Source organism: Lentinula edodes (assembly GCF_021015755.1).
Source record: "Lentinula edodes strain Le(Bin) 0899 ss11 chromosome Unknown C8R40scaffold_26, whole genome shotgun sequence".
Lineage (NCBI taxonomy): Eukaryota > Fungi > Basidiomycota > Agaricomycetes > Agaricales > Omphalotaceae > Lentinula > Lentinula edodes.
Genome location: NW_025764332.1, coordinates 265470 through 281922, shown reverse-complemented (window position 1 = coordinate 281922; position 16453 = coordinate 265470). Strand labels below are relative to the sequence as shown.

At 45.5% G+C, this 16453-nt stretch overlaps 7 protein-coding genes across 7 annotated transcripts; 4 read left to right on the top strand and 3 right to left on the bottom strand.

Moving 5' to 3' along the window:
• Positions 1 to 1647: 1647 nt before the first annotated feature.
• C8R40DRAFT_385910 (mitochondrial branched-chain alpha-ketoacid dehydrogenase kinase-domain-containing protein) lies at positions 1648 to 3896 on the top strand. The gene is made up of 9 exons (XM_046234885.1): positions 1648 to 1971; positions 2032 to 2109; positions 2169 to 2284; positions 2339 to 2688; positions 2740 to 2984; positions 3045 to 3106; positions 3166 to 3396; positions 3462 to 3671; positions 3738 to 3896. The coding sequence occupies exons 1-9, from the start codon at positions 1896 to 1898 to the stop codon at positions 3846 to 3848; spliced, it is 1479 nt and encodes a 492-aa protein (XP_046084496.1). The 5' UTR covers positions 1648 to 1895; the 3' UTR covers positions 3849 to 3896.
• A 401-nt stretch (positions 3897 to 4297) lies between these two features.
• Positions 4298 to 6628, bottom strand: C8R40DRAFT_385931 (DHS-like NAD/FAD-binding domain-containing protein). Its single transcript, XM_046234886.1, has 3 exons — positions 6414 to 6628; positions 6220 to 6353; positions 4298 to 6151 (listed from the first exon to the last, which is right to left on the bottom strand). The coding sequence occupies exons 1-3, from the start codon at positions 6553 to 6555 to the stop codon at positions 4418 to 4420; spliced, it is 2010 nt and encodes a 669-aa protein (XP_046084495.1). The 5' UTR covers positions 6556 to 6628; the 3' UTR covers positions 4298 to 4417.
• A 205-nt stretch (positions 6629 to 6833) lies between these two features.
• Positions 6834 to 7590, bottom strand: C8R40DRAFT_1049905 (cytidine deaminase-like protein; the record flags this gene model as incomplete). Its single annotated transcript, XM_046224595.1, has 5 exons — positions 6834 to 6886; positions 6944 to 7047; positions 7103 to 7329; positions 7385 to 7489; positions 7546 to 7590. 5 exons carry the CDS (start codon positions 7588 to 7590, stop codon positions 6834 to 6836), a joined length of 534 nt encoding a protein of 177 aa, XP_046084494.1.
• Positions 7591 to 9210: 1620 nt separating this feature from the next.
• Positions 9211 to 9743, bottom strand: C8R40DRAFT_1172596 (uncharacterized protein; the record flags this gene model as incomplete). Its single annotated transcript, XM_046231880.1, has 2 exons — positions 9211 to 9305; positions 9380 to 9743. 2 exons carry the CDS (start codon positions 9741 to 9743, stop codon positions 9211 to 9213), a joined length of 459 nt encoding a protein of 152 aa, XP_046084493.1.
• Positions 9744 to 9828: 85 nt separating this feature from the next.
• Positions 9829 to 10497, top strand: C8R40DRAFT_385974 (DSS1/SEM1 family-domain-containing protein). Its single transcript, XM_046234887.1, has 3 exons — positions 9829 to 10034; positions 10126 to 10261; positions 10313 to 10497. The coding sequence occupies exons 1-3, from the start codon at positions 9896 to 9898 to the stop codon at positions 10362 to 10364; spliced, it is 327 nt and encodes a 108-aa protein (XP_046084492.1). The 5' UTR covers positions 9829 to 9895; the 3' UTR covers positions 10365 to 10497.
• Positions 10498 to 11974: 1477 nt separating this feature from the next.
• Positions 11975 to 12572, top strand: C8R40DRAFT_1172594 (uncharacterized protein; the record flags this gene model as incomplete). Its single annotated transcript, XM_046231879.1, has 2 exons — positions 11975 to 12272; positions 12334 to 12572. The coding sequence occupies 2 exons, from the start codon at positions 11975 to 11977 to the stop codon at positions 12570 to 12572; spliced, it is 537 nt and encodes a 178-aa protein (XP_046084491.1).
• A 1957-nt stretch (positions 12573 to 14529) lies between these two features.
• On the top strand, positions 14530 to 16447 carry C8R40DRAFT_1172593 (uncharacterized protein; the record flags this gene model as incomplete). Its single annotated transcript, XM_046231878.1, has 7 exons — positions 14530 to 14727; positions 14787 to 15100; positions 15154 to 15226; positions 15281 to 15350; positions 15409 to 15800; positions 15868 to 16053; positions 16112 to 16447. The coding sequence occupies 7 exons, from the start codon at positions 14530 to 14532 to the stop codon at positions 16445 to 16447; spliced, it is 1569 nt and encodes a 522-aa protein (XP_046084490.1).
• Between the last annotated feature and the right edge of the window lie 6 nt (positions 16448 to 16453).

Genomic DNA, 16453 nt, shown 5'->3' with positions numbered 1-16453 from the left:
GGCAATGGGCTCGGATTTCCAGATAGCTGTGTAGGTTGGGGCAAATTCATGGAGAGGTTCAAAAGGGTCTACAACTGGACCGGAAATATCAATAATACTGTCTCGTGCTGTTAACTAGGCAAGAACAGCAGGACGAATTTGCATACTTGATACGAGGTGAAAGCGAATGATATTCCTCCGCAGACAATTTTGACTTGAGCTCGTTGTGAAATTTTGGGTATATAATTCCTGTGGTGATTACTGTGATAACGATGTCCGGGCGCGCTCTTGTGATGATCACTGCTAGTGCAGCCATAGGTTTGTTGTGACCTAAATGGAAAATCATAACAATCCTGTTTGAGAAGCTCGAAAGGACACAGAAGTCACCGTACCCCATGCAGAAAGAGCATGAAACAAAATATTTTTGACGGAAGACATCGTAATCGATCTGGACGGTCAACTAAGCTGGAAAGAAAAAGATAAGTGTATTTTAAGGTTTTCCGCGAAAGGTAGATAGAATGACTGAAAAGGATGGGCCTCGGGAAGATGGCCGGAAGTGCTTGAGAATACATCTTTCCCTGATGATTGATTACTGTAGGCGCGAGCCTCTGGCTGACTTACCCAGGACTTGCCTACTCAGCATATATGAGTGATAAATGTCGTTGCTTACTTCCGAAGCGAGTCAGCCACAGATCGTTCCATGAGCCTCTGTCTGAAATCATTCGAACGCGAAATACTGTATTGGTGTCGTCTGAGCTTGTTAGATAGACGGCTCCATAAAGGAAACCGCGGGTCCCCTACATACGTCAGCGCAAGAGCGAGCCTGAGCGAGCGCATCCCTCGTCTACATAAAAAGTCTTACGTGCCGTCACTCAAGAGGGCACACACACGTAACGGCTTCGAACTCTACAATTGTCTCTTGTCAGAAAGATGGTGACCAAGTGCTTAGTGCGCTATTCTCCGTACCTTGTCAGCTACTCAACCTTGTCATCAACCTTATTCATAATAATAGGTGGCGGTGTCAAGAGAGGGAGGTATAAACTCTATCTCAATGTTCATTTCTCCCTCATTAATGAAGGTTCTGACGGTTTGGATGTCTTTTATTTTTGCATAAAGTTGATATACGCTTTCAACAATCAAAGTTGGCCTTCCCATGGGCCGGACTAGTAAATTACTTCAGCTTGGGTCATGAACGGGATATAGATGTGATCGATGGCTTGCCCGGAGTGTTTGTTTTCACATGCGAGGAAGTGAAAGTTTGTGCTGATTTTTCATTTCAAAACGGCACCGAGACCCATAACTCACTCAAGAGCTTGACAATCTTTCCTTTGAAACATGGCCTTCCAGCAGTTTACAGAGACCAAAACCAGGTCGTCGTTTGCGCCCATCCTGAGTGCCCGTGAAGCTTCGAAAGAGATGCAGATAGAATGTAACAATTGATTATCTACGACCGAGACTTCGAGAGAGGATGGGGCTCGAATTTCCTTCACATAATTGAATACCACTTGAAGCCAGTGCGGTGCGGTGTTATTGAACCAATGACATAAACCGGACATTGGATACTCGACATGTGAAGGAAGTATTGAAGTCAAGAAGAGAAAGGGAGTTCGAGAGGAACCGAGATATGGCAAGAGAGAATGTTAGTTTGTGGTCCAGTTGAGCCTGGCTTCAAGGGTGGTACAGGCGCCTAAAGTTTTCACATGACTCAGGACTACATAGCACAGTAGAGCGGGGTCCCGCGGCGTATGTTATGATTCTACTCCGATTCTACGTTAACCACTTTAACCACTTCCACCACCTACCCTTCGCTGTCCTCCTTCGATCCTCATTCAGCCACGATATCTCGACATCGCTTACCGCGGCAACCCGAATATCATCTTTGAATCGGCGTTAGTCGGACTTTGTTTACGCCCACCATGTCCCATGGCTTCAGGATAACTTCTGCTTTATGGGACAAGATTCACCATTTTGCCAGCTTTCCGCAAACCGGAGGTGAATATCCAACTATCTACTGATTTATGACGAAGGACCGCTGATCACTGTACACGCCAGTCTCATTGCAGCAAATGGTTCTATTTGGGCAGAATCCCAGCCAAGGAACGTTACTGAAAGCCAGCCAATTTCTTAGTGGTTAGTAGAACTCAAACCATGTACTTTCCGAGATCCGAAGATGAGTTTTGTGTTGCCAGAGGAGTTACCTGTTCGACTCGCTCACCGGGCCAAGGAGCTGGATGAACTACCTCACAATCTCTCCGCCATGCCTTCCATTGAAAAGGTCAAGAATTGGTATGCTCAGAGCTTCGAGGTATGTCTACCATGTCATCATGTTATTCAGTTTCTCTCAAATGATTCTATGTAGGAACTCATCAAGTTTCCTCCGCTTCCTGCTCTTTCACCCGAAATTCGGCGATCGTTATTCTCTCCTCCGTCTGTGGCAAACTCAAACCCCGAGCACCAGCTGCCTTCATCTACACCCAATCCTTCTCTTGAGCACATGCTTCTGGTAGATGATGTTGCGAACCAAAACTTTCCAACCAGTCTCGATGGATCAGGTTCCAATGGATCACTAGCTTCCGGAAGCATGGGATTTTACGGTGGAGCGAACGGGTCAAATGCTGGGTGGGCAATTGGTAACGGGAATGGGAATGGGAACGGAACTGCAGTCGAAGGGTTTAACAAGTTGAAACTGAGAGTTCCGATGGAGAGAAGGTTAATCCTCACTCCATCATAGGCCGACATGTGTTTTAACCACGGAGTCAGATACTTTGCCGCTCCGCTTTCTTCCAACATAGACTGGCCACCAGAAGTGCGCGATTACAACAAGCGGTTTACGAGATTGCTAGAGACCATCAAAACAAGACACGATCCAACTGTCACTACAGTCGCGCAAGGTGTGCTGGAATGGAAACGCTCACAACGAGCTCGTCATATAGGTCTTGATATGCAGCAGTGGTTGGATAGATTCTATCTGAGTCGGATCGGGATCCGGTTTTTAATAGGGCAACGTCAGTAAAATTTGCTTTCCGTCCTCGGGCTTGTTCAAATTTCTTCGTATGCGCCTTTAGACATTGCGCTAAATACACAGGAATCACACCCGGATTATGTCGGCATTATTTGCACTAACGCGGTCGGTAGCTCCGTCGGCCTTCCGAAAACCATTTGCTAACTCTTTCACTCCAATAACAGAATGTTCACGATATCATTGAAGAAGCCATAGAAAATGCGAGATTCGTCTGTGAAGAACATTATGCACTCTTCTCCTCCCCTCCGGTGCAGCTGATTTGTCCACAAAAACTCACCTTCCCTTACGTCCCCGGTCACCTGTCTCACATCATATTCGAGCTGTTGAAGAATAGCTTGCGAGCAGTCGTGGAACGACACGGTGTAGGAAGTGAGGGTAACTTCCCGCCGATCAAGGTGCGTTTGTCAATGTGCGCAGTCCCATGGATGTATCGGACTAACGACGAATATCACATTTCAAGGTGATCGTCGTGGAAGGGAAAGAAGATATCACGATCAAAATATCTGACGAGGGAGGTGGGATTGCTCGTTCCGCAATGGGCTTAATTTGGACATACATGTACACGACGATGAACCTAGGCCCTGGTGAAGGACTAGACGAAGGCTTCCGGGACAGCGATTTCAAGGCGCCTATGGCTGGTTTTGGATATGGACTTCCGCTGAGTCGATTGGTGAGTGTTTTTCCAGGTCCATTTGCTATGCGAGATATCCTCTTACTCGCATATCTGTTCACACAGTATGCACGTTATTTCGGGGGTGATTTGCGTCTGATTTCAATGGATGGGTTTGGAACAGATGTTTATATCCATCTCAATCGATTGAGTAGTAGCCGAGAACCTTTGCCTTGATTATCCCCGAGGTATTGCTGTTGCTTTCCAAAGGCAAAAATGGATACCAATGGGCTGCCTGTACTCCGAGGTACTGATACCCAACTCGTGTACCGCTACGGGTGCAGATCAAGCATGTAAAGGCGTACCACTCTTGTTTGAGTTGTACTGGAGGCACAAAATGTAAATCTATAGTGTACGAATATTATGATCACCATGCTTGCGATGCAAGGTGACCTTGCATCTATTCCACCCTGGATTTCACGTCCTGATGTGCAGGCACACTCAAATCTATATATCATCCTTCCGCAAGCAAGGTGCAGTCCACAGCAGTGGAGGTTATTAGCCATGCATATTTCACTCTACGGATGAATAGATTTACGATCTCAATGCGTCTGTCAACACTGTGCACATACCAGAAGATAGTATAGAATAATAAGTATATGTAACAGTATAGCGGCGTCAATAAACAAGATATAAATTAAGTATTTGCGATAAGCGTCGATAATATAGTCTACTGCTGCTTACCAGGAATGTCCCGGCTTACAGAATAGTACATCCGCACCGATTAAAAACTGTCGGAAAGCTCGTCATCCACCATCTCCAACTTCCACCTGTGTGGTCCGTAAACATGACGTGCCCATCCTGTCTCTAAAATCATCCATATTATGCGTAGACATATCCATATCGATATCCGAGTCCCCAAGCGAACGACGAATACTATTCCTTGGGGATTGAAACTGTAAATAATAGCTACCCTGCCATGTGCCTTCTCCACTAGATCTCGTACCGTCGCGCCGGGAATGCTTTCCGCCAAGGGCTTGGACATGAGGATCGTATCTGCTCTCGTCCTCGCTTAATAAACTAGGGCTAGCTGATTCTGAAGGAGGTATCCGATGATGCTTGAATTGAGGGATTGAATAAGAATTGTGGTCTTGCTTGTTAGTGGGGAAGTTGAGAGAGCCAATCCGTGGAGGTGTATGATCGGGTGTAGGAGGTGGCCGGCCAAGAGTAGGTGACGTTTTGGCTGGTGTCAAAGGTGAAGGTGAGAGGTAGGATTGGATGAGGGACTGAGATGGGGGTTTGACAATTTGGGAACGAGGAGGTATACGTATTGTGAGATGGCGAAGGGGTGAGACTGGAGAGGAAGGTGATTGAGATATGCGAGACGGGGCGCAAATGGGCGAGACAGGAGAAGGAGGTAGTAGAGATATGCGAGACGGGGAGTGCAGGGGATATTTTTTTGGATGAGATTGCGAGAATATCTGTGAATATGTAGGAACTTCGACCACCAACTTCTTTCGCTTGATTTCATGCTCCTCACCAACGAAGCCCTTTCGCTTCTTATCATGTGATTCTTCTTTCGTCTTTGTCTTTGCTTTGGGTTTTTGCTTCACTGAAGGAAGTCCGGAAAGGACAGCAAGAGCTAGTTCTTCTTCCTTCTTTCTCCGTTTTTCGACAGCTACTTCCTTGGCATGTAATTCTTTCTTCAACTCTTCTTGCAACATGTGCGCAAACGTCTGTGCATCGCCCTGCACCCATACATCGAAGACGCCCTCCCATTCTCTCGTTGGAACAGGGAAATCCAGATTCAAGTAAACGGATTTTAACGGCTGCTGCTGTTGCTGGGACACTGGTTCATCACTTCCGGGAGTGCTCTCCTTCGAGGTAGATCCCCTTGAGTGAACAGCCTTTGAGAATTCTCTGACCATCCGTTTAGTGCCAGGCACCCGGAGAGACGTCCCGACTACTAAGAGCAAATCTGCTCCACTACGCCCTTTCCCTCCAATGAGATCTTTCTGAACAGCTTCTCCAACGCCCTCGCCGTCTTTGTGCGTTTCATTATAAAGCACCACGCTCGGCCGTAATTTCCCCACTCCACGGGCACGCTTGCCTATCAGCTGTCTTGTTCGTTCCATTGAAGTGCACTCTGGGCATTCCGGGGGAACTCCGGCTGTCAAGGATGATAGATAGTCCGAAAGGGGGAAAGAGTGTGTGCAGATCTGGCAATGGACTCGTTGAAGGGTTCCGTGAAGAGGTATACATCGTGGTGTTCTATTAGAAGTGCTAGATGGGCCCGGGTCACCGACCTCCTGAAACGTGGCGATACGCGGTTTGCTTCGTTTACCTTCGAATTCTGGGACGCCAAAAGAGAGACCAGATTTTAACTCTATAGCGTCAATGTTCTGAGTGTATACGCGTAAAAGACGACCATTGAAGTCGAGGGTTTTTAGGAGATGGTGAAATGCTGTCGGTTCAGCGGCTTTGGAAAGATCAGACAGCCTTGCAATCATTTGGCAGAATAATGCAGTTTTGTGCTCAGTCTTGGAGAGTAAATTTCGGAATGAGCATTCGATAGGAGGGGAAAAAGGTGCATAAGTTAAAGACTTACATTGAAGACAGAAGCGTCGAACAAGTCTTTCCCTGACGACAAAGCATCTTTAGGATTGTCCCGTTTCAACGTCTGGAAGAGGCCATCCGAAGATCTAAAATCAGGTATTCCAGCTTTAACAGATATTCCGGCACCTTCAAGGGATGGAAAATCAGTATTTATTATTATTCATCCGAATGAAAGAAAAGGCTCACCACATATCACTACGATTCGCTTTGCCTTCAAAATTGACTTGATAACTTTCAGAACTTGAGGGGCGGGTTCACTGGGTTTGATCACGAACGTTGGTATTGAAGTCGAGGACGCGGATTCCTCCAACGGGAGAAATAGTGTCATGAATAGAAAAAGGAGGTGAAGGTAGAAGAGAAGGATTCACCGAGTACAGTCTCATGTGACGCTGGAAATCCACTGTCAAGTTTTCCAAATGTCATGTCAGACTGTGCGGTGCTCGCCACAACAAATTTCCGTGAACGAAACGTAGAGCATGCTGTACGGTTAAATAAACTGGGTTTAAAAAGTTATATTCATGCTTGGACTCGGACCAATTTCACGTTGGAACCGATTATATACATATATTTATGTGCATAGTGGATTCAAGAGTACAAGATAAGTAGTCACGAAATTTCTGTCTTCAGAATCCTATTACCCTTTGACTTCGGTACAGGAGCTACAAAGAGGAAACAAATTAGGGTGAATTGATTGGTTGGATTGAAGGTATACTGACCATTTGTGTTTTCAGTGATATAGAATCGACGAAGGATCATGATAGCATCTTCTCTACAGTATCCGCCTGTTGCTTTGTATGCAGGATGTGCAGGATGCTCTAGACTTGTACAGGTCAGTCCGTGTATATGTCTTGACAACAGTGGATGGGAGGACATACTCGCTATTCACCCCCAGCACACTTCCGCATCCTCCGAATCGCTCATTACCACAGCCGTAGATAACTTCCCGTATGCCCAGCTGTCTGAGGGCCGATGCACACATTATGCACGGCTCCACAGTCACATATAGAGTTGTTGTGGATAGAGGATATTCCGTGATTTGTGGGGTTAGCGTCTTATCCGATAGAATTTCATCGATAGCTTCGAGCTCAGCGTGTCTTGTGGCCTATGAAGATTAAAAGGATAAAATCTCTTCATATGGTGATGAACTATATCCATACATTCCGTAGTTGGTTTGTTCGATTCCTCGCTTTTGCGATCACCTTTTCGCCTCGTACAAAAACGCAGCCAACGGGAACTTCAGCAGCAGCTAACGCTTCTTCTGCCTGATAGAGAGTTAGGCACTTGAAGAGTCTCTTCGTTCTGAAGAAAGATGTTTGACCATTGCCATTGCTTCTTGCATCCAGTGTAGGTGGATAGAGTTCATTGGTAGGAATAAGTCGCAGGCTAAGGTGAGCGCTGCGTACACTGTCCCACGAAAATATTCTACTCTGCTTGATTCGGAAATTTTGAGTGACCACTGGGATGTACACACATGGAATATCCACACTCGACGAAACGCGAAGAATTATACGAAAAATAGAACGCCATCTGAGACATGCATAGTTTGGATAAGTTCGGGATAAGTAGCCATTATCCTCAACGTTGCAATACAAACCACTTATAATTTTCACTCCCCAAAGCTCGATGCTCGTAGAATTCTCACTATGAGCAGATCCTAAAGTGAATCAAGGAGTACATATGATGAATATGATGCTATATTGGTAGCCGAGGAGAGCAGAGAGGGCAATAACCGTGACCTTACTGCTTGCTGCGCTCTCACCAGAGAGAGAGGCAGAGAAAGTTGATTCAACCGTCGCAGGCCACCATTTCAGAGTCAAGAGTGGGGAAAACTATGTACTAAGCACTAGTAACACTGGGTATCATATAGTGGTTGAATATGTACTGTAAACTGTGTTCGTTGGTTGTTGCAAATCTGCATCATGAGGCTAAAGGTTGTAAATTTGTGTGTAAGTATAGGTGAACGTGATGATCAAAAAGTTTGGACAACAGATATGAGTAGCTGAAAAACTGAGTATAAGAAATTGGAAATGAAAATGGGTGTAGAGAACACAGAGTTATAGAGAGAAAGATAGGCAACATAGTAAAGCCAATATATGTATGTGTACTGATGAGTCTGTGGTTTTGATCTTGTCGCCTGCAGCGTATGAGAACGCCCATTAGTCGAGTCGTTGTCGCTCTCACCAGATCATAGTGAGCACTTGACACGCATACTCGTAACACTCAGAGGAAAGGCAAATTTTTTTGCCTTTGTGATCGGGCCCTTCACGCTATGTAGTGCAGAGTTCAGGTCCTTCACTTCGAAGGTGCAATGTTCAGGTAGAGCGTGGTCGAAACGGACACATCTCCCCCCTGAAGTATTTATATCCTGCAGCTCGTCAAGATTAGCATGGCCATCCCAATTGGTTACAATTTCCCCCACGTCTGAGCCGGAGCAGTGTCGACTAGCGTAAGCAGTGATCTCGATTGGGGCGGCCAATAACAGGGCTGAGGATTGCGAAGACGGTGGAGATGAAGAAGGTACTCGTAGTACGCATTTTAGAACGATGGATTTTTGGCCGATTACAGATTTTAGCTGAGTGAGTTCGATGAAAGATTGAGGTCCACAAATAATTATTTATACCTTTTGAAATTTCCAAAGAGACGTCCAGGGGAGGGTCACTGTGGGTACAAGTGTCACGGCGAAACAATCAGACACCACCCACCTCCCTTCCTCTCCCTGGCTCCCCTCACGCAGCCTGGATAAACGATTAATTTATTCGGTCCAAGTTCTACCCGGTTTCTGCCCGATTTCTTCAGACCTGAGCCTATAGTTTACATAGCGGAAATGGTGGGTCGAGTTTGTTATTTCCTGGGCTCCGACTGGGATACTCAAAACGAATATTCCTGCCCCATCGGAATTTCATTTTCTGAAGAATCGTCCCAAGTTCGTACAGAAAATGTATGGTTACTATCCCGTAAACAATGAACCACTAGCTACTCCTGTTCACGTAGAGAACTCCAAATTTGATCTCAAATCTTCTACGTAGCGATTGTCCCAAGGCGTAGTGAGGGCTGAGCGCTGATAGGTGGACCACATTACTATCATGAATGACATTAGCAATAGTCCCTCATGATCAATAGTAAGATAGTCCTCACTGGCTTGCATTCTATACTCATGTCCTCAAATTTACCGCCAGTTCCAGGTCCTGGTATTGATGTGCCCACGGATATAGGACCGTTGTGTCGAGATTGAATATTGCGAGAAGAGCTGGCTATGAGTCTGAGAGTGCAGCCATCAGGCAACTCATGATCGAATTTGGCGCATTTCGCGTCCTTAACAGTTGTAAAGTGTCTGAAACGACTGACGGCATTCCAGACGAGGGAGATAGATGCCACTTCCGTGTTAGGGCTGCATGATGCAGAAGTATAAGCCGTGACCTCGAGCAGGATTTGCGGAGCCTCATACTGCTCAGTGGGTGCGGCAATGGCGATGGCAAGAGCAGCGAAAAGGAGCGAGACGATAAACATGGTGCGCATGGTGCAATAGTCCTGAGTCCAGCTCAGTAACGTAGAGTAACAGACCCAATCAAAGGTGAAATTTTTAACCTACAGTGCCACGTAATGCTTCCCACGATACTTAACGCGTATGGTACGCGTGGTCAATAATGGTCTATGCTTCATTCTAAACCATGTCCACTGCTTCGAGCTCTAATCCGAAAACGCAAGACAAGTCTGGGCAGAATGCAGACGATAAAAAGAAACAGGAAGCCCGTCCCCATCTCGGTGTTTTAGAAGAGGATGATGAGTTTGAAGAATTCGCGGCTGCTGGTGCGTTAGTCGATTCCTTCAGTGGCCGTGAACGCACATCTCTTATATCGCTTTCTGTTTCTTCAAAAATATCTTCCGCGACTAACTATAGACTGGGACGACTCTCAGACCGATCTGGCACATCTAGGCGGAGTCGCTCCTGGTGCAGCCAAGTCTGGTGGAGACAAGCTATGGGAGGATAACTGGGACGATGATGATATCGAAGATGAGTTTAGTGTGCAACTAAGGTGAGTGAACCCAGAGTGAATCTGCGAATCTCATCTGATCTCGTCTTGTAGGAATGAATTAGTGAAGACAGCGAAAGGCAACGGGGATGCTATGGAGCACTGAAATCGTACTACAAGGAATTTGTATCAGGCACGAGCACTGCAGCGCTCTTAACCACTCAATCAATTCTCTCTTTCAATCCACCTCGATTCTTTCGATCTGTTAATTTTTTTGTCTTTTCGCTAACTGTCTGCGATCTCCCCTGTAGTCTACGTGCATATGAGCATCCAAAGCCCGATATCTCCTCTCGCGGTAGATCAGAGCGTATATCATACAGAAGCTTGGGGCAGAATCATAGAGGACATGCAAAGGAATACATACGAAAGACATGGACAAGCCTGGCGGGACTCGTAGTACTAGTAAGGCATTTATGGAGGTGACTCGCCAAGCTTCGGCCAGATACGCAGGAAGCGACTATACAAACGATTACGATGAGAGGAGAATGTCAAAGGAGAAGAGGGATGGTAATAACGGCCTCAAGGAAACTCGAGCGCGCGATGTGTCTCAACTGGTCAGTGCAGAGGGTATATATGACTTTGTCTCTATTGCCATCATTTCCATCTTCCACTTGGAGTGTATGCACCCATGTTCCAGTTCTCTTCTTCGTTGTTTTCATTTACTGTACTAATTTGCCTCTATGCATAACGTACATGCGCAAGTGGAGAAATGAACCAACGTTCGACATGGATTGCAAAAAATTAGGCCTGTGTTAAAAGACGAAATTTTGGGCGCAGAATCAGAAAGAGGCCTATGTGTGAAAAATAGGATGAGCTATACGACCTTGACTCAAGAGGACTCAAGAGGTCATCGAATTTGCATTCTGGAGATCAAGATGGAGCTGGAGAAGGAAGCACAAGATTTGACAGAAGAAATCAGTCCAGTCGATAAAGTAAGTAAACCGGCGCAGATATCTTTTGCATATGTCGAACCTAACACATGGATATCGATTAAAATTCATGGCAATCATATAGACATGCAAAGTAAGATGGAACATAAGGCTGAATGAAGGAGGAGAAAGCAGCGACGAGGGAGGTAGTAGCTGAAGGTAGGCATAAGCGAGTCTGCTTTTTCTTGCTTGTTGTCATTGATATTGACCCGAAAGCCTTCCATCTACCTCAAGGAAAGACAGATGCTATTTACAGTATTTTACATTCTCTGGAACGATTGGTGTGTCTTTCGTTGTCAAGCGGCTTCGTAATTTCTATTTTAGGTAAATGCACCCGCCGCTCCAATTTAGGGATTTTTTCACATATCACCGTCTCTTTTAGCGCTCTTTGGGGAGATCCGACTCCGAACAAGGACCAGGACCCTAGTTGGAGAGAATCACACTTCGTATATCGCATACTTGCTTTGTCTCGGACACTTCCCAGAGTTTGTTCGGAATTTCGCGCGATGAATGATAAAGCAAGGGATTCAGGTGCGTCCAAACAGGTACAAGCAATCTTCTAGTTTCGCCGTTTTGAGAAAATTTGCTTTGAATTGATTACGTTGGGTGGATACCAACTTTTGGATTGGTACCTTCCATTCGCTTTTCTATATAACTCGCCCGTAATTCCGCTATGTCCCTCAATCTGCCCGGTTCTCATCGACGTATCGACACCTTGACGCGTACACTGTCGCATTCTACCCAGTCACCTCATACAAGAAAGCCCTAGAATCCGTCTCTAACTCAAATGTCTTCTACTTCAGTCGAAATTCCAGTCCAGGTCGCGTCCTCGGTCGCGTCTTCCAGTCACATCTCGCAACCAAATGCTGTTTCCCATACCATCGAAGGCAGCCATTTGCCTTTGGACTCTACAATCGTCATTCACGATCTTCCTGCGACTATGGACGCTGTAGATAATATCTTTGGTCGTCATTGCCAGGAGCAAGAAGCTCTGCCTCCTTATATCGAAGAACCACCAGCGTACACTCCATCAGGTTCAAATGAACCTATAACGCTTGCTATGTACCTTTTTAAATTCGGATTCCGTGAGTATTCGCAATAACAATCGCACATCGAATGTGATTCTGATATTATACTTCGTTGCAGTATTCCCTCCATTCTGGATAATAGGTGCCCTCATCCTTCTTTCTCCTCTCCGTCAGCCGGAATCCACACCCTCATCCGTATGGCTGCCAGAAAAGACCGAGAGTGAGCGAGAGGAGATTATTCAAAAGATGCGTCAGGCAGAGGTTAGATGGGCGAAGCGGTGTTTGGTTGCGCTGTGCATACTGCTTGTGCTTGTCATCGTTGGTGCCTTGGCTATATGGGCAGTCTTGAGAGCATGAAAGTCCACCTATAAACGACGTCTGATCTCGCTGGCTCGGTTCCCCATCCACTGCACCGCTCTTTTTTTATGATTATCTTTATGGCCCCTGCTTCCAAACCAACTTTTTATCCATCCTTTGGTCTGCTGTTCCGAAAGCTTTCGCATTCTTTCGTCTTACAACCTTACACTATTTATGTGTATCTATAGATCTGCAATGTATCTTTTACCTGTCCTGTTGTTATCCTAATACAATGACCTTGCCCCGTCTTCCACTCCTCTGCTACTAAGTGCAGAGAACTTCCTCTAAAATTTGAAGATCAAGGACTCCGTATCGCAACAGATCACGGTCGACATTCCGCTCGTAAGCTTTACAGCTGGTTGCAGTACCGAAGGCGCGCCAAGATATTTGCCGATATTCGCCGGATTTTATGAATCTGTCGAGGTCTATCTTCCAACATAGATATCTTGCTCAAAAATCAATATTTTATTGAGATTTTAATTTCATTGGCCTGCGATTGCAAAATTCTAAGTCCTGATTGAAACGTCCATGTGGTTAGCTTACTTCAATAAAAAGTTATAGGAAGAAGTGTTATTATGCCTATGTCACAACTATTTAAAGTATTAATACCTCTCAAAATGTTAGTACAGTGCCCTTGCATCTGCTATTGAGGCTACATTGAAGACTTGAGGCCAAAGAATTTGAAAGTATGGAAGTTCGCGGTGATCCATGTGAAATTTTATCACTCCCTTGCGCACACACCATTCATCTGTTTTTCACTCATCCAAAATTTCATGAGACCCATTACAAGTCAGCGCAATACCCCAGAGGATGAATATGAAGCATTAAATGGGCTTGAAGCTACTATGATGAGGAATGAGGGATCACAACAAGAGGTACGTGGCATTCAATGTTTGCTGGTATTACACCTTGTAACATGCTTTTTGCAGCCTCAAAACAAATTCTCTATGCCAATTAATGAATTTGAGAATCATTATCACCATCTGGATCAATGAGATAGTCTAGGATTGTTGAATGCTGGCAGTAACCCACTTCCTCAAATTTTCAATCCATTGCAACCCGTCTTCGAGCCCTATTTTCTCAAATTCCTTCTGGTGTGCCCTCAGGTACATACCTGAAATATCATATGTCCATTTTGGTTGCTGTGTCTGCTAAATTCATTGAGAGTTTCATGTTCGGGTGTCGAAAGACTCAAACTGTCCTAACTTTTGAACCACATGCACTACCACCATGGATGTTTCACTCAGGACTTAGTATTTTGCAATTCCAACCCGATGCAAGAAGAATCTAAGCGTAATAATGATTTTTGAGCTGGATATGCATGTTGGAAGATAGAGCTTCATAAGTTTATAAAATCCGGCGAATTTCGGCAAATATCTGCGCGCGCCTTCGGTACTGCAAATAGCTGTAAGTATTTCTTCCGCACCCCAAGTGCAGGTAGTCCTGATGTTTCAGAATGCCTCACTCGCTGAGGAGCGGGGCATCGAGAGGGCGGTGCATTGAAGATGAGGGGACTTCGATGTAAAAGTATCTTTGGAGGTTGAGTACAGTATAGTGGACGTTAATGATGAGGTTCATTAGAAAAAGGATGAAGGTTAAGGTTACTGGTGTATATTACTGTCACTCGTCTCTCACCTTGTTTACCATGAGTATACTATGTATATAATTCACTCTTCCTCATTCTTTGCAATCGAGATGACTCCTTCCGCCGCCAACCCGTAACGGATACCAGATCAACGAATCGTCACGACAACGCTGAAGCTGTCCTAGTACGGCCGGCAATGTCCTGGTGGTGTTGCTCAGCTGACCCGCACTGCACTGTGTAGACGTTGACAATGAAAGCCCCTTCCTGACCAGGACCGTCGTCCTTGCGAGTGCGATAATGAACGCCAGGGGTGCTTCCAAATTTTTTGAATCGCGTAACTCGAAGAACATGAAATTTCCGCCATTTTATTCAATGGAACCTACAGGGCCATTAGAGCAAGTTCCACTGTCCCGCAAACTCAGCAACCTCTCTGTTATCTCTTCATCCACAGCGACGTCCTTGTATCGGTCATCTTCACACCAGTATCATCTCGAAAACATTCCGGACGATGTACTTCGCGAAATCGCAAATTGGTGTAGTCCAGCGACCAATCTGCGCGTTTCGTTAGCTGTATGTGCTTACTATTTAATTATCGTATATGGCACTGAAAGTAATCGTGTTCGCTTCAGTGTAAACGACTCGCGATTTTGTTCCGACCATATCTATACAACTCGGTCGATCTGGCGTATACAGACTTGTGTCGTGCGGGGCTTAAAGTGTTTTCTCAACGGCCAACGCTGACACGCTATATTAAAATCCTCATACTCAAACCGAATCGTAATTCGGGCTGGACTAAAAGTCTGGACAAGAGCATCGATGAAGTTTGGATCATTGACGTTCTTCAAAACATCGCATCCCAGGGTGATCTGCCTTTATTGACAACATTCAAGTGGTACGGGAAGGAGTTACCCAAAGATTCCTTTTGGCTGACTCTGCGAACACAGTGGGTGCTGGACTTCTTGTAATTTTTTGATTTCAAAATTATCGTCCTATCAGTTGTCCGGATCTACGAAATATCGGCACTTCAGTTGGCCAGAAAACATTGCAGGCCTTCAAATCGAACGACCATGTATTACTTTTCGCAATGCCGTGAGACGATCTTATACGCTGACTTCTACTATAGCTCTTTGCGTTCCGAAACCTCACCGGATTCCATCTATTTACTCAAGTGTTGGAACGTTGGACAATGTTCAGTGAGCACAATTTTGCCTCATCTTCGACAGTTTTTCAAACTCAGGATACTATCGTTAGACTACCAGATGGAGCGGGATCTACCTGAGACGTTGTGGGAAATGCTGTTTGACAGTCAAGCACTAGAAGAGCTTACACTCGACGGAACATGCTTCTCCGATGCCAACGCTTGGAACTTGAAGCCCGTATTTTCCGGACGATGGCCTGGCCTTCGCAGATTAGCTTTGGGCAACGTGTTTTACGACGACAGCACCGACAATGATGACTCCGTATGTAAGTTTCTGCAGGAACATTCGAATCTAGAGCAAATATCGTCCTTGGGGAACATGTCTTATTCTCCGACCGCGATGGCGTGTCTCGTTTCGCTACCAAAACTCCAGACCTATCGAGGAAGATTGCAGCAGCTTCAAGATGGTGGCGAACTGACACAGATACGGAATATAATTCTAACAGTGCGTGGTGACCTTGTGATCAATAACCTTACTCTCAAGCTGTAGTCACTAATTGGTGCTGAAAAAGGATTGGTTTAGCCCTTCTGCTAATTTCGGTGACATATTGGGGGATCTACATCACTTGGAATCACTCACTGTCTGCGTGAACTTCGTCGACAATGTCCATTCACAGCTTGGTTTCTACGATAGGCTACTTGAGCAGTGTTCGCAATTGAAGTATCTGGAAATATCTTCCACTTCATGGTTATCCCTAGTGAGTGAATTTGCCTTTTGCTTCATATATCTGAGGATCTTACTTTGTTCGTATCCAGCGAAAGCTTTCAAGCGGTCTCCGGCTTGTCCCAGATCTTCGCACTCTAACAGTCACGCGAGTACACAAAATGAACAGTAACAATCTAACCAAAAGCGCGCTACATATCGCTTCTCAAAATATCAATCTACGCGAGTTCACGATTCGGGATGTACCAGTTTGGGATCACCTTGATCAGCTGAGTGGTGTTTTCCGTACAAAGCACTTGGGGCACTATACTGTTCAACATGAACATGGAGAGCGCATTTTGAGTGTCCAAGAGGTCGGGGTTGGTGCGCTAAGGCAGCTCTATCATCGGTCCTTTAGCCGATTAATTGAAGATACCCAGCACCTTTGAGTTTTA

Excerpts from the sequence above, each read along its gene's own strand:
- C8R40DRAFT_385974 (XM_046234887.1), top strand. The coding sequence starts at position 9,896 with ATGTCCACTGCTTCGAGCTCTAATCCGAAAACGCAAGACAAGTCTGGG. Across the intron at positions 10,035-10,125 it reads TGAAGAATTCGCGGCTGCTG|ACTGGGACGACTCTCAGACC; the intron begins GTGCGTTAGTCG and ends GACTAACTATAG. Across the intron at positions 10,262-10,312 it reads GAGTTTAGTGTGCAACTAAG|GAATGAATTAGTGAAGACAG; the intron begins GTGAGTGAACCC and ends CTCGTCTTGTAG.
- C8R40DRAFT_385910 (XM_046234885.1), top strand. The coding sequence starts at position 1,896 with ATGTCCCATGGCTTCAGGATAACTTCTGCTTTATGGGACAAGATTCAC. Across the intron at positions 2,285-2,338 it reads GGTATGCTCAGAGCTTCGAG|GAACTCATCAAGTTTCCTCC; the intron begins GTATGTCTACCA and ends GATTCTATGTAG. Across the intron at positions 3,672-3,737 it reads GACTTCCGCTGAGTCGATTG|TATGCACGTTATTTCGGGGG; the intron begins GTGAGTGTTTTT and ends CTGTTCACACAG.
- C8R40DRAFT_385931 (XM_046234886.1), bottom strand. The coding sequence starts at position 6,555 with ATGACACTATTTCTCCCGTTGGAGGAATCCGCGTCCTCGACTTCAATA. Across the intron at positions 6,354-6,413 it reads GCGAATCGTAGTGATATGTG|GTGCCGGAATATCTGTTAAA; the intron begins GTGAGCCTTTTC and ends CATCCCTTGAAG. Across the intron at positions 6,152-6,219 it reads TCGACGCTTCTGTCTTCAAT|ACTGAGCACAAAACTGCATT; the intron begins GTAAGTCTTTAA and ends TTACTCTCCAAG.